The sequence below is a fragment of a genome, unplaced genomic scaffold (assembly GCF_019419815.1).
Source record: "Pyrus x bretschneideri cultivar Hongxiangsu unplaced genomic scaffold, Pyrus_bretschneideri_v1 Contig32, whole genome shotgun sequence".
Lineage (NCBI taxonomy): Eukaryota > Viridiplantae > Streptophyta > Magnoliopsida > Rosales > Rosaceae > Pyrus > Pyrus x bretschneideri.
In genome coordinates, this window is record NW_025999635.1 from 1,501,738 (window position 1) to 1,515,535 (window position 13,798).

A 13,798-nucleotide genomic window follows, 5' to 3' on the forward strand; every position below is an offset into this window, starting at 1 on the left:
TCCCGAGGAGTGACCTCGAGCTTAAATCTCCATTCCTAGTCAGCAGGGCAACCCCAAAGAAAAGAGCAAGGGCACAGACTGCCAAACCCTTCAAGTCTTCCAAGTCTTCCACTGTTTTTCTCGTTGAAGCGGGCAGAAAAAAGTAGAAGACTTCCAGTAAGTGAATCATGTTTCAACGCTTCCTTCTTACTTGTATTTTTTGCTTAAGAGATAACAACTTCATTTTCTTCTAATATAGGGCATCAAGCGACCAAGAAGCCGACTATCGTCTCAAAGGAGGATCCCCAGGGGGTCAAGATGTATTAACAGGCCAAAAATCTGCAAGATTCCACCCTGGAAGCATTGGAGGTATAGCTTGCACCTTAAGTTCCACTCCTTTGAGTTCTTCCTTTTTCTTCTTTTCTACTCTCTTCTTGACTTTCCCCCCGATTTCTGAAATAGGCCATAAGGGAAGAAATGATCTCTCCGTCCGAGGCCTTTTCACCTCCAGCCTAAATGGTACAAGCTTATCCTCCTCGGGCCAAGTCTTCAAAAGTATATCTCTTTTTCATTCTTTAGGCTTGTATCTTTACCAATCTCAAAGCTTTAACACTTGTCTTTTACTTTTGTAGGCTAAGGTTAGAGAGTCCGCTTCTCAATTTGATCCAAGCACTGAAGAGATACTACACTTCGTAGAAGACTGTAGCAACCCAGTGAGTGCTTATCTTGTCCTTCTTATGTTCAAAGTTCCTTTCTTCTACTATACTTATCTTCTTTTGCCATTTTTTCTTTTTCTTTTTAGCCTTCCCCAACACAAAAAATCTCATCAATCAGTAGCATCTGCTTTTGGGGAGCTCTGTAGTCCTTGAGATCCATGTGGTCTCAGAGGCAACTAGCCTGCGAGCTTCTCAGCGTTATTATCTTTGACAACTATTATATCACATTTAACACCATATCCTCTTTAATCATTTAACATATTAACAATAGTTTTATGAAAGTTTATCAAACACTCAGATACTGTTTTATTTTGTTGTAAACACTTTTACAAAAAGAAAAAAAAAGAAAAAAAAATACAACTTTATTTTACAGATGGTTATTCTCACTACACAAAAAAAAAAAAAAAAAAAAAAAAAAAAAAAAAAAAAACACAACACCAAACTAGCCCTAAACCGACTAAAACTTATCAATCATTTTTGTGGCCTAAGTATTTTTAATGAAGGGTTAAAATTCTATAAATAGATCCATTATTGCAAGTACGATGCACTAAACTTACGTTGCTTGAAAAATATACTCAAAGCTCTCTGTGTACATGGCAACCTCCAATCCAAGTGTTTGTTTGAAGCTCCTCATCGATACAAAGGGTCGACGAGTTCTCTTTGCTGAAGCTGGCAAAGAGTTTGTGGACTTTCTCCTCACAATCCTGTCTTTGCCTCTTGGCACTGTCATCCGGCTCCTCTCCAAAGATGGCATGGTTGGCTCGTTAGGCAAGCTTTACGGCAGTGTCGAAAGCCTAAGTAGCACATACATGCAACCACACTTTAATAAGGAATCCCTCCTGAAACCTAAGGCAACAGCAACAATTGATGTTGGTGCTGATGTCCTTCATATGCTGACGACAGATGACTCCTCTGCTGAAAAGTCAATCTATGGTTGTCGTAATTGTTGTTGTAACTACAGCGGCCGGCCAATCGTTGTAACCGACGACCCTAAAGCCACTTGTCCGCACTGCCGTTTAAGCATAACTTCCCCGGCGACTTTTGTCCATCGATCCGCTGCTGAAAGACCAACGTCCGGCGAGAGAGGGTATGTGAAAGATGTTGTGACGTATATGATTACGGATGACCTGGAAGTGAAGCCCTTGTCTAGCATTTCATGCATAACCATACTAAACAGGTTCAACGTCAAGGATGTCGGTGCCCTCGAAGAGAAAGTGGTCCATCTTACCATTGAAGAGGTCTGAAAAGTACCTAATCACATCTGGGTTTTTTTTTTTTTTTTTTTTTTTTTTTTGTTCTCTCAATTTTGTGAGTCCATATTTTACAGTCGACCTAATGTGTGATCTGAACCTTGTACGTAGGGTGTCAAATTGCTGAGGGCATCGTTGCAGTCAAACTTGGTTCTGACCACCGTGTTCCTTGATAAGAATGAAGTGTGCATGGAGTTGCCCATAGATTAGCTAAGTTTGCCATCTCAATTGGTAATAAATTTGTATGGTTAGAGGATCCTCCTGATTTCGTTCAGGACCTTCTCAACCAGGATCTTTTGTAGTGTGTTGGTTCTTTCTATAAAATATCGTGTTTCTTTCAAAAAAAAAAAAAAAAAAAAGAGAATGAAGCGTGCACTTCAACTGCAAGTATTGTGGAATGAGCAATCTGAATTTTCTACGATGCGTTTGTTTCTGAATGATATTTTGTTTTGCATATCTGGTGATGAAATGTAATGACCTACGTAGATTTGGGTTTCAAACTTTTTTAGATGTCATGTAATTTAGGACCTTTGTCTGAAGGTCCCTGTCTAGATCTATTGTACTTTTGGTTGATTTGGACTCTGTTTTGATGTGTTATTTTGGAAGTGATATCTACTCAAAGCCCAGGAAGATTAATGTAATTTGATAACGGTCTCGTTTTGGATTTCAGTCCTTTTATTTTAAATTATCTTTTTGATATAAATTATGTTCTCTTATTTTATAATCATATGGTTCTGCAGCTACACAATGCCTTTAAGTTCTGGACTATGATTCACCATACAATTGCTACTAAAATATTTAAATATATTAACCTAGAAAAAAAAAGGCGGGGTTGTTAAATACATGGTGATAAACCTATGTCTACAGGTTGAAGTTTAGCTTTGCTCAACAGGCTTATGGCTCACTTCTAGTGTTCTGATTACAAAATTCTCTAGAGACAAACAGAGAGAGATGGTTGGGAGTGGTTGCAGTGGGCATGAGATGTGGCCCTGGGTGGGGGAGGGTGCGGTGGTGAGGAGATGAAATTTTTTTAGAGCTGGGCAATGTTTCTCTGGGGAGATGAAGGGCCATGTTGGAATAATAAAAACCAACTGAGGACAAAATTGGTAGAATAAGTCCATTCCGATTACCCACTTCTTTCGGAATCCAAATCCTTCCCTCATATAGGGAGTCCAAATTCTCCAACAACAGAATTGGATTCCAGAATTTGGATGGGACCCACATAAATTTTGATTCCTCATGTTAGGTAAACAAATGTGTGTCACGTAATCGGAATTCAATTCCGTGTTTTGTTTCCGATTACGGGTACGTAAACCTACCATTAATGTTACAGAGGTCAATGTCCTTGAAGAGAAAGTCGTTGAGTTTAGCAGGGAGAAGGTATGTATATAATACTTACGAACACGTCACTCGATATGTGTTGTCCACGTATTAGGCTTGAAAATTCGTCATATGTGAGAGAGTCTATTGAGAATGAATCCTTATAAGTAAATTGACTATTTCTCATATTACCAATTGACTTTATAATTAAACCTTAATTTTTTTTTTAATATTAAAGGTCTAACTGTCAATATGGGGTGCATAATGCGTTGCTTACATTGTTGATAAAATGTTAAATTAATAACAAAACCAATCGATTGTTGTGGATATATCATAGACATCATCGGTACAAAATATAGTAACATAGGACGGATGTTCTAGACTGGGAGTTGGTGCAAGACAGCAGATCTATATACACTCCAAGTTTGTAAACTAGCTAATTTGACACAATATGCTATTTTATGTATTCAAGGTTGATGATAATATTATGTTTAGGGTGTGAAATTGCTTAAGGAATATCACCAATGTGTTCCTCGGAGGGAAGATCACATGCATTCAAAGGCACTTCTCGACAATTTGTCGGTTTAGTTGAACAAAGGTTTTTTCACTAAATTTTAAGTTTCTTTCACTAATCTTAGCCCACACATGGCTACTAAGGATATTGTGCATGGTTGGGTTGTGTTTTGACGCAAAACTTAATACATATGAATGCATGCTTTATTCGAATTCAAGCTCAGATGGCCTACCACGAAATGGTCATATTTGAACAAGACTTGTTTTATAATTAACCTTATACTATTCACACTCAACTTTAATTAGAACTTAATAGTAACCACTGTTCTAAAAATTTTTGGTGTTAGGTAATTGGCTACTGTCCCGATTAATTCTTAAACCTTTGAAAAATAAGAAAGTGTATCTAAACCCGCTTAGGCGCCCGCCTTGGTTTCGACTCTCACTTAAATAGAAAATCAAAAACTTTCAGTTTACATTTTAAGTTTTCAATAAAATGTAGGAGACTTATTGGGATGAGGATCTTATCCAGATCCTCACATCCTAGCCATTTATCATACATCATGCGGCTAGTTTTCGTTAGGTGCTATTTCTATTTAATTTTAAATAAAAAAATTCAAAATAATTTCTGACCATATGATGTATAATGAATGGTTAGGATGTGAGAATCCTAGGATCCCTACAATTTGGATCCAGATGGGACCCAAATCCAACTTACTGAATACTTGGATAAACACTCATTATAATTTATATGCTTATTCCCATGTTTCAAATACTTTATAATTTATGTTATTTTATTTTGCAATGTATGTATCTCAATACAATTATGTATGTTTTTAAATATAAATATGCATTTATTTATATAATATATAATAAATTTACTTAAATCCGTCTAAACATTGTCAAGCTACCTAAGCGCTAGGTTTAGTCCGCAACTCGATTAATGCCTAGCATCTTTTAGAACCTTGATAGTAACAATTTTGTCATACTTGAAATCTTTTCTAACTACAAGATTCAGCTAGAGCGTAAGGTAAATTGAGTTTTCCACTGTGTCCTTGGGTAAAAGAAAATTTGTGGAAAAATAAAAGTGATCGAATCAAGTCCAAGCTGATGCCATCAGTCTTGCTTTTCGTACAAATTTCATTATTAAGGGCTAGGTTGATATTTACTTTGCTTCGAAAAAAAAATCTATTTTTGCTCTGAAAGACTTAAGTAATAGAAATAGAGTTTGGTAAAATATAATTATATAAGGGATTTTGGCAAAAAAAAAAAAAAAAATAGAGTGTTATCGATAAACCTTTATATAAAACAACTGCAACAATGTAAAATATAAAAAAAGATAATAATATTGAATATGCTATTATGATGACAAGTACAAGCCTTCATCTAGACCATATGATAAAGGAAAATTCTTCAAAATGAGACAATTTTTGAATCTTGGGACAGAAATAGGACAAATCGGCTACACAAGCCATGCACACCATGTACAAAACTGAAATTACTAAAATACCCACATATAAATACTAAAAATCAACAACCTATTGCATCATTGTTCTCATTTGGAAGAGGGATGTCGAGAGAGCTCCGTGAGCTTTGGATTTTTAGGTTGAGCTCAGATATCTGAGTTCCGATTTTGAAGAGAGGGAAGTTCAAAGAGAGGTGAGAAGAGTGAGCTGGGTTTTGTACCATATTTTCTATTTTGGCTGGAAACTTCCATTTTTTTCGGCGACTAAAGCTTCGGCAGGCTTAGTAAGGTAGAGTGTTTAGTTCTAAGTTCCTTCATCAACGATATATGGAATAAATGAATTGTTTGTAAGATGAATTAATACTTAAAAGTTAAAATAGGGTTTGTGTTTCACGTTGTGGCATATGAGTTGTGGAATAAATTTCAAGTTTTGACGTGTTGGAAAACTGGGATGGAACAATTTCTGGTTCAAGTATTCAATTGCAGAAATTTGTGAAATTGTTTTCGTAGTGTGCATGAGGTGTGCATATGGTGTGCATGGCTACATTTTAATATGAGAAGCGGGAATGGTCACTAGTTATGCTGCACGTATATTGTGCCATAGAATTGAGCGAGTATGACCACAACTTAGTTGGCCTCGGCGAAAAACAAAATTAAGAAAAAGTTAGAGGACGTTAAGGGTCATGCGTATCCATGAAATAACGACAACGAGTATCAGTTTTCCACATGCACGGTTAAGCAGTTGTTGATAAACATAACAAGACTTTTCAAATTGTCACGGTAACCTTATATATGTAACAGTTATATTTTAATTGTATCCACTATACCAATATGTTGCCACTAAAGTTTCTCCCGTTCTGTATATATCATGTGCATGTACTGTACATATTATGTGCATTTGGTTTGCATATAGTGTATATGGTGCGTATTTACATCTTTGATACTCTTCGCATTAACGTAGTTTACTACACTTTCGTTTGAGACCTGCAAATATGAAAAAAAATGAACGAGTTCGTGAAACAATTTCCTTTGATACAATTGGGTTCTTTCGTACCCATTCAAACTGAAACTTTCAAATCCTTGAAATATTTGAACCCAATCAAATTTGGTACCAAATTCAAATTAATGAATCTTCGATTCTTCATACGGTCATTTATATGATTGCGTTATTTTGCTGATTTCGAAGAGAGAGCTGTGAGCTATGGGCTTTTGGGTTGAGCTCAGATCTATGAGCATAACATGTGGATATCATGTGCACGTCATATGCATGTTGCGTACATGACGTGTACATACAGTGTATGAGTGAGCTTAATACGAAGAGAGCAAACGAGTACGCGAAACAATTTCGTCCATATCCTTCTCTCTTCCTTCTTTCCACTCTGATTTCTCTCTTTTCCCTCAAATTTATCTCTTCTCCAAAAGGCAACTGACCCTTAATACAATTTTTTTCATTTAATTGTAGCAAAAGCGAAACCCTATTTTAGTGCTTGTAAATTTGGATCAAAAGAGGGAGCAGAGAGAGGGAGAAGACAAAAGTAATGAAAACCCATATATAAATCAGAGAAATGATAAAAAATAAAAATTAAAGGATTTTGGTCTCCTCCAAGAAACACCAAACCAATCACTTTAACTTCAAAAACCGATCAATCAAAAAGCAAAATTAAGCAAACCCAATTCACAAAACCTTCAAATGAAAATGTAAAAATTGAAGAAGATGAGTGGGTTAGAGTGAGAGAGAGAGCTCTAGGTATTTCCCTATGATAAATGATAACAACTACAAGTTTTCAAGAGATTTTTTTATTGTACTTGATATACGGAGTGGGACATTATGTGCCACTATACAAGTAATGAAATACTTGTATTAAAAAATTAACAACTTAAAAAATAAGATATTTCTCTACTTATTTAATGACACATTATACACTACCCATATCTTGAATACAAAAAATCTTCGGCTAGACCATAGAGTGAGTCTTCAATTAATGTCCTTTGGAAAAAGAAAAGTTGTGGATAAAGGTCGAATCAGCGTCCAAGCTGATGCAATCCGTTCCGTTTTGCTTTATGTACAAATCACACTACTATTTATTTACCACTACATGTTTCCCTTCACTTTCTTATATTACGAGTTTGAAAAGAAAAAGAAACGCAATTTAATAATTCAATTGAAACAGAATGGTGCTATCAGACTATCTCCAATTCTTGGTTAAAATCTAAGATTTTTAACTCAGAAATAATTTTTTTGCTAACTCTTTCAGGTTAAATTCATAATCCGAGATTGTTAAAAAATAATTTTAGGATATTTTTTATAGTAACTTTAAAAACAATTATGTAGACTATTTTATAAACATTTTAACCAAAAAATATTTAGATTCCGATAAATATTGAAAAATCATTAAACCGACACCATTAAACTCGTGAAATACTACGAAAGAATATGAAATACATGAATTTTTTTATAAACTATTTAGCCATTGAATTTTTTTTTATTATTATTTTAATTGATGAATTTTTTTAATTATTTTAGCCGTTAAATTTTTAATTGACACAATATGCCATTTTATGTGTTCAAGGTTGATGATAATATTATGTTTAGGGTGTGAAATTGCTTCAGGAATATCACCAATGTGTTCCTCGGAGGGAAGATAACATACATTCAAAGGCAGTTCTCACCAATTTGTCGGTTTAGTTGAACAAAGGTTCTTCTACTTAATTTTAAGCTTCTTTCACTAATCTTAGCCCACACATGGTTACTAAGGATATTGTGCATGGTTGGGCTTTGTTTTGGCGCAAAACCTAATACATACGAATGCATACTTTATTCAAATTCAAGCTCAAATAGCCTAACACGAAATGATTATGTTTGAACAAGACTTGTTTTATAATTAACTTTATACTATTTACACTAAACTTTGATTAAAACTTAATAGTAGCTTGAAACCTTCTCAACTACAGGTCTTCAGCTAGACAATAAGGTAAAGTGAGTCTTCCATCATGTCCTTTGGAAAAAGAAAAGTTGTCGAATCAGCGTCCAAGCTAATGCAATCAATCTTGCTTTTAGGACAAATTTCATTATTAATGACTTTAAACCATCTTCAAAGAAATGTTAAATTTTGAATATAAAATTTAAATTTTGACAGCTTATGTAGCACTTTGATATCTTTTAAAATTTTGTTCTCCAACCGATATGTCAAATTAAATTATTATTTTATAAAATAAATTATTAAACTAATTAAAATTTATTAAAGGACATTTAAAGTTTAATCAGTAATCTATTCATCTTTCTTGATTGAAAAGAATACAAAAGTAGGATAATTGCATCGATCAACTAAACATTAATTATAATAAATGATTAAACTAATTAAAATTTAATAAAATACATTTAATAATTAATTAAAAAAAACATTTGAAGCTGCGGTCAAATTTGACAACAACCTCTTTTGCTGCCAATCCATGTCATCGTCATATAGGATTTGGCACTTCGGTTGAAGAATATTAGTGTGGTCTTTTTTAATTGTTATAGTTGATGTGTACATTTTGGTATCTCTTTTGGAGATGCTTTTAGCTAATAAAGATAGTGTTATACATAAATTTTTATATAAAACAACTGTAATAATGTAAAATATAAAAAAATATGAAACTGAGTGCGTTGTAGATTATTTTTATTGTGCTTGAAATACATAATGGTACACTATGTGGCTAGACCATAATGTGAGTCTTCAATTAATGTCATTTGCAAAAAGAAAAGTTGTGGATAAGAACGTCTTCAAATGAGATGTCAAAAAATTCACATTAGTAATAACGGTAAAAAAAATATTATTAATGTTTTCCAACCAAAATGTCAATTCCTATGTGATATGACATTGAAAGGCAGCAAAGGAAATTACTGTCAAATTTGGTAGCAACCTCAAATCTATTTTTAGTAATCAATAAATGCTTTTCATAAATTTTATACTTATCTTTTGTTTTAAAATACTAATTGTAACTATAAAAAATAAATAACGTAATATAGAATAGTTTAAATTTGACATTTTGGTTGGAGAACAAAATTTAAAAAAAAAAAAAATCAATGTGCTACATAAGTCTTCAAATTTAAATTTTATACTTAAAACTTGACATCTGATTTGGAGATGATCTGTCACATCCCGACCCAGGCCTCAGGTGACAGCCAGCACGCCTTGATTTCGGTCGGGTGTGTCCATGGTCTAAAGGTCGAATCAATGTCCAAGCTAATGTAATCCGTTCCGTTTTGCTTTACATACAAATCGCACTACTTTTTTTTTTTTTTACAAACAATAGATTTTTGTTAGATTAAATGTTAGATTAGTCACCAACAATCCTTTCCATTACTGTAGTAAGTTGCCACTTGCACACCACTATTTACTTACCACTATGTTTCCTTTCACTTTCTTATTTTACAAGTTTGAAAAGAAAAAGAAATGCAATTTAATAATTCAATTGAAATAGAATGGTGCTATCAGACTATCTCCAACTCTTGGGTTAAAACCTATTTTTTTAACTTAGAAACAGTTTTTCCATTCTAATTCTTCTGGGTTAAATTTTTAGCCCAAGATTATTAAAAAATAAATGTAGAATAATGTTTTTCTTATAGTAACTTTAAAAAAAAAATATATAGAGGCTATCCTAATTTAATTTTATGAACATTTTAACCTAAAATATTTAGATTCCGATAAATATTGAAAAATTACTAAACCGACACCATGAAACTCATGAAACACTATGAAAGAATACGAAACACATGAAAGAGTTTTTTTTTTTGTTATAATTATTTTTGGCGTTGTATTTTTAAATTTGGACAATTATATTTGTTTTTTTTTATTTTACGTTGGATTTGATCATATTAGATTAAATTTAATATATTTATAAATATAAAACTAAAACAAAATACACATATATGGTAGCCCAGCCCACTAACCCAGGGAGAATTATGGCCTAAATAGTTTGGTAACTCATATTTTGCCCAATGGTTGAAGCAAGTTGGGGTAGATTTAGAACCTAAAATGTGAGTTTCACTCCAAGGGTTGGAGTAGGTCTTAGCACATTCTTTTTATCCCTCACACATGTTTTATTAGCTTTTGTAATTAATTATCTTCAATTTGTGCAATCTGAAGACTGAAAATTAAGAGATGTAAAATGTAATATAAGGTGTGGATAACACAACTCTTAAAATAATGCAAAGTATTTGCTTTTCGCATAAAGCTCATGCATACTCATCGATTAAAATTAAAGCGAACACAACAAACTAGAATAAATGAGTGTGATCTAACAACCATTTTTTGTGATTTAGAGCATTCTCAATGCAAGATTTATCTCTCACACATGTTTTATTATTATTTTTTCATTTATTCTCTTTAATTTATTCGATCCAAAAATCGAAAATTAAGTGATACATAAAAAAAGTAATAAAGGGTGTGGAAACACAACTCTTAAAATAATGCAAAGTATTTGCTTTTCTCATAAAGCTCATGCATACTCATCGATTAAAATTAAAGCGACCGCAACAAAGTACAATAAATGAGTGTGATCTAACATCCAATTTTTGTGATTTAGAGCATTTTCAATGCAAGATCTATATTTTAGACATTGTTATTTAAATAAAAAAAAATTGGCCAGTTTGAGGTTTTTGGTTTTCTATCTCAAATCTAAGAATTATTATATATTTAAGTTTAAAATTAAAGTTTTTGCATTACAGGAGAAGATTTTTGAGTGACGTTTAGTTAAAATAGTTTTTGAGATTGTATTGTGAAGTCTCATCTCCGGATTTGAATATTAACTTACGTATTTCTCATATATGCAATTATATTATATTATTTTCGTCAATTTTAGAATTTTAATTATTTTGGTTATAAAGTTTGAATTTTAGTAGTTAATCATTGAAAATTAGTAGACATTTCAGGGTCACTCTTAGTATTTTTGGATAAAGCTTGATTCCACAAGCGCAAAGGCTAAACCGTTCGTGAATCGAAGTTGAAACGAGGAAGTTAGAAGCGTTTTAGTTAGAGGACATTTTGGTATTTTACCTCTTTTTTTTTACATAAATTGAAATTTCCAAAAGTGGGAATTCTAGAACTACCAAGTGGCAGCTTCTGAGTGGGGAAAATGGGCATCAATAGGAGAAATTTTTAGTTGTGATGGGAACACGGATGATATACTACGTGTTTTTATGTAGGTGGTGGAAAATTTTAATTTTTAAGTTATTAACCTTTTAACACACATATCTCACCATTTATATAGGGACACGTGGTGTACCATCTCGCATGACGGTCACACTGAAAAATCTCTCCATCAGCAGAGGAAGGAAACGAAAAAAAAAAAAAAAAAAAAGAGGAGAATGGGTCAGTGAGGGAGACCTATTTGCCCACACGACCAAGGTTTCGATTCGTTTTCCTAAGGCTTTCTGACACCAACTTCTACGAATCTCGATGACAATGAGATGATCCACCACCATTGTTTCTCGGTGGACAAAACCCACCCCTTCTGCTTTCTAGGCCGAGTATTATCATACTCCGGCCACCACATTATCGACCACTACTAGGCACGGACTCACCTATACTTAGGACCCAACTGGTTTTCAAGTAGAGCTCCGTTCAAGGCGAATCGATTATAGGGTTTTGGGGCTTCCGATGCTCTCAGGTATGAAGCTTGCTCTACGTCTCATAAGCTACGTATTGGTGTAATTTGAGCAAATTTGGCATTTATTGGAATTTCTGGTGAGTTTTGACAGTCGGCTGCTGCGTACGGCGGTGCGCGGGCCCGCTGACTTATATGATGCCTTGAACTCAATTTTTTCATTTGTTGCCAGGATTCGACGTGTGACCTTAGTTCTATAAAGGTATGTCGTGTGGCCTTTTATAACAAACGACGATCCTACCGTTGGATCGCCACGAAATTAATATCTTGTTGGACATAATATTTGAGGATCTTGGGAATTCACAGATTGAAATTTCGATGCACGGATTTTCAGATTGAAGAATCTTATATTATTAACCTTTGTAAATAGTCGATGATCTGATCGTTGGATCCTCACCAATTTACAAAGTTGTACTTATTGTTTGAGGACCTTAGAAACTTACAAATTAGAAATCCGACGTACAAATTCTATCGGATTGAATTTCTAAGTTTGTTGAACCGATCGTTGACCGCCACCTAAATTTACGATTAGTGGATCTGATCGTTGGATCGTCACCTTTATTATGTTGTTTTAGAAACATATTGAGATTCTTAAGAAGTTATGGATCTGAAATCCGGTGGACGAATCTTCTGGGTCGTGTTACGTAGGGTTGTCGACGCTACAATTGACCACGTTGACACAGGATTGACTTTTGGTCAAATGTCCCGAATTACTTTTAAATACTGAAATTAGTATTATTAGAGGCCCGATAGAGTTTAGCAGGCTTATTTTAATCAGCTGCCATCCTAGAGATGTGCACCTCGGTTTACATACAAATGGCACCCTACTACGGTATACGTGTGTATTGGACTTCTAAATGATATAAATGACAAATAGTATGAAGTAATAAGTGGTGGGCCATGTTAGAATTATTTCATTGGTTATGTGAAATGTTATATGTCAATGATTGTGGGGTTGAATGAAAATTTTGGTTGTCATATGTTTTCGTTATATAATCTAGAATCCAGTAGGTCATGATCAATGAGTTCCCTTCAGGGATGTAGAAACATCATGTTTCTTGCCACTCACTGACACACCCCGACCGAGATCAGGGCATGTTGGTCGTCATGTGGAAATGACGTAACCATGTGCACAGTGCAGAAGCTAAGAAATAATAATAAAAGTACGAATAAAACAAACCTAGCTATACACAAGGTAAATAACATACAAGTGCAAGCATAAGTGTGAAAACAAAGTTCAGAGCATGGAAGACCTAGTGCAGTCCGGGAGAAACAACACGAAATAAACACACCCAAAGGTGGTCCTACACTGGTGATAATCTGTCAGATAAGCCGGGAAAATCCTCTGGGGAGCCACCAAAAGCGCTAGCCAAACTAGAACGTGGAGGGGCGGAAAACAGAAAGCGTGAGTGGGCAAAAACAAAGCTTTTCAAAAATCATTTCATAAACAAAGTTCTAACCCTCGCCGTAAAACCTGTATACTTCCCAGAAAAATAGAATATACATATATATAATAACCATGCTTAGAAATATGCCATGCCAAATGCCTCGAAATAAAATGCAAGTACTCAGGTAATGCCAAACAATGTCATGTAATCTGTCAACCGGAGTCACCTAATGTGACCTGTACGGCTGAATCTAGAGCTCAAATCTCCAACTCACTAACTATACCTGCACACGAGTCGGAACCACCTAAAGTGGTCTGTATGACAGGACTGGGTGTATAATAAGTACGCTTAAGTGCTACGATCACGTGAAGACTGGTCGAATAATCGCGGGTCACCTACGAGTCGGAACCACCTAAAGTGGTGCGGGAGGTGAACATCACGTGAAGGGTTGTGCCCAACTCTAGGCGGGAGCACTAACATCGAGGGTGCAGGTTATAAGCTCTCTATGCATCTCAAATCACT

General features: G+C 34.4%; 1 protein-coding gene across 1 annotated transcript; it reads left to right on the forward strand.

The window, feature by feature from the left end:
* Positions 1-1,216: 1,216 nt before the first annotated feature.
* LOC103930005 lies at positions 1,217-2,606 on the forward strand. Its single transcript, XM_009339285.3, has 2 exons — positions 1,217-1,933; positions 2,057-2,606. Exons 1-2 carry the CDS (start codon positions 1,289-1,291, stop codon positions 2,153-2,155), a joined length of 744 nt encoding a protein of 247 aa, XP_009337560.2. The 5' UTR covers positions 1,217-1,288; the 3' UTR covers positions 2,156-2,606.
* Positions 2,607-13,798: the final 11,192 nt, after the last annotated feature.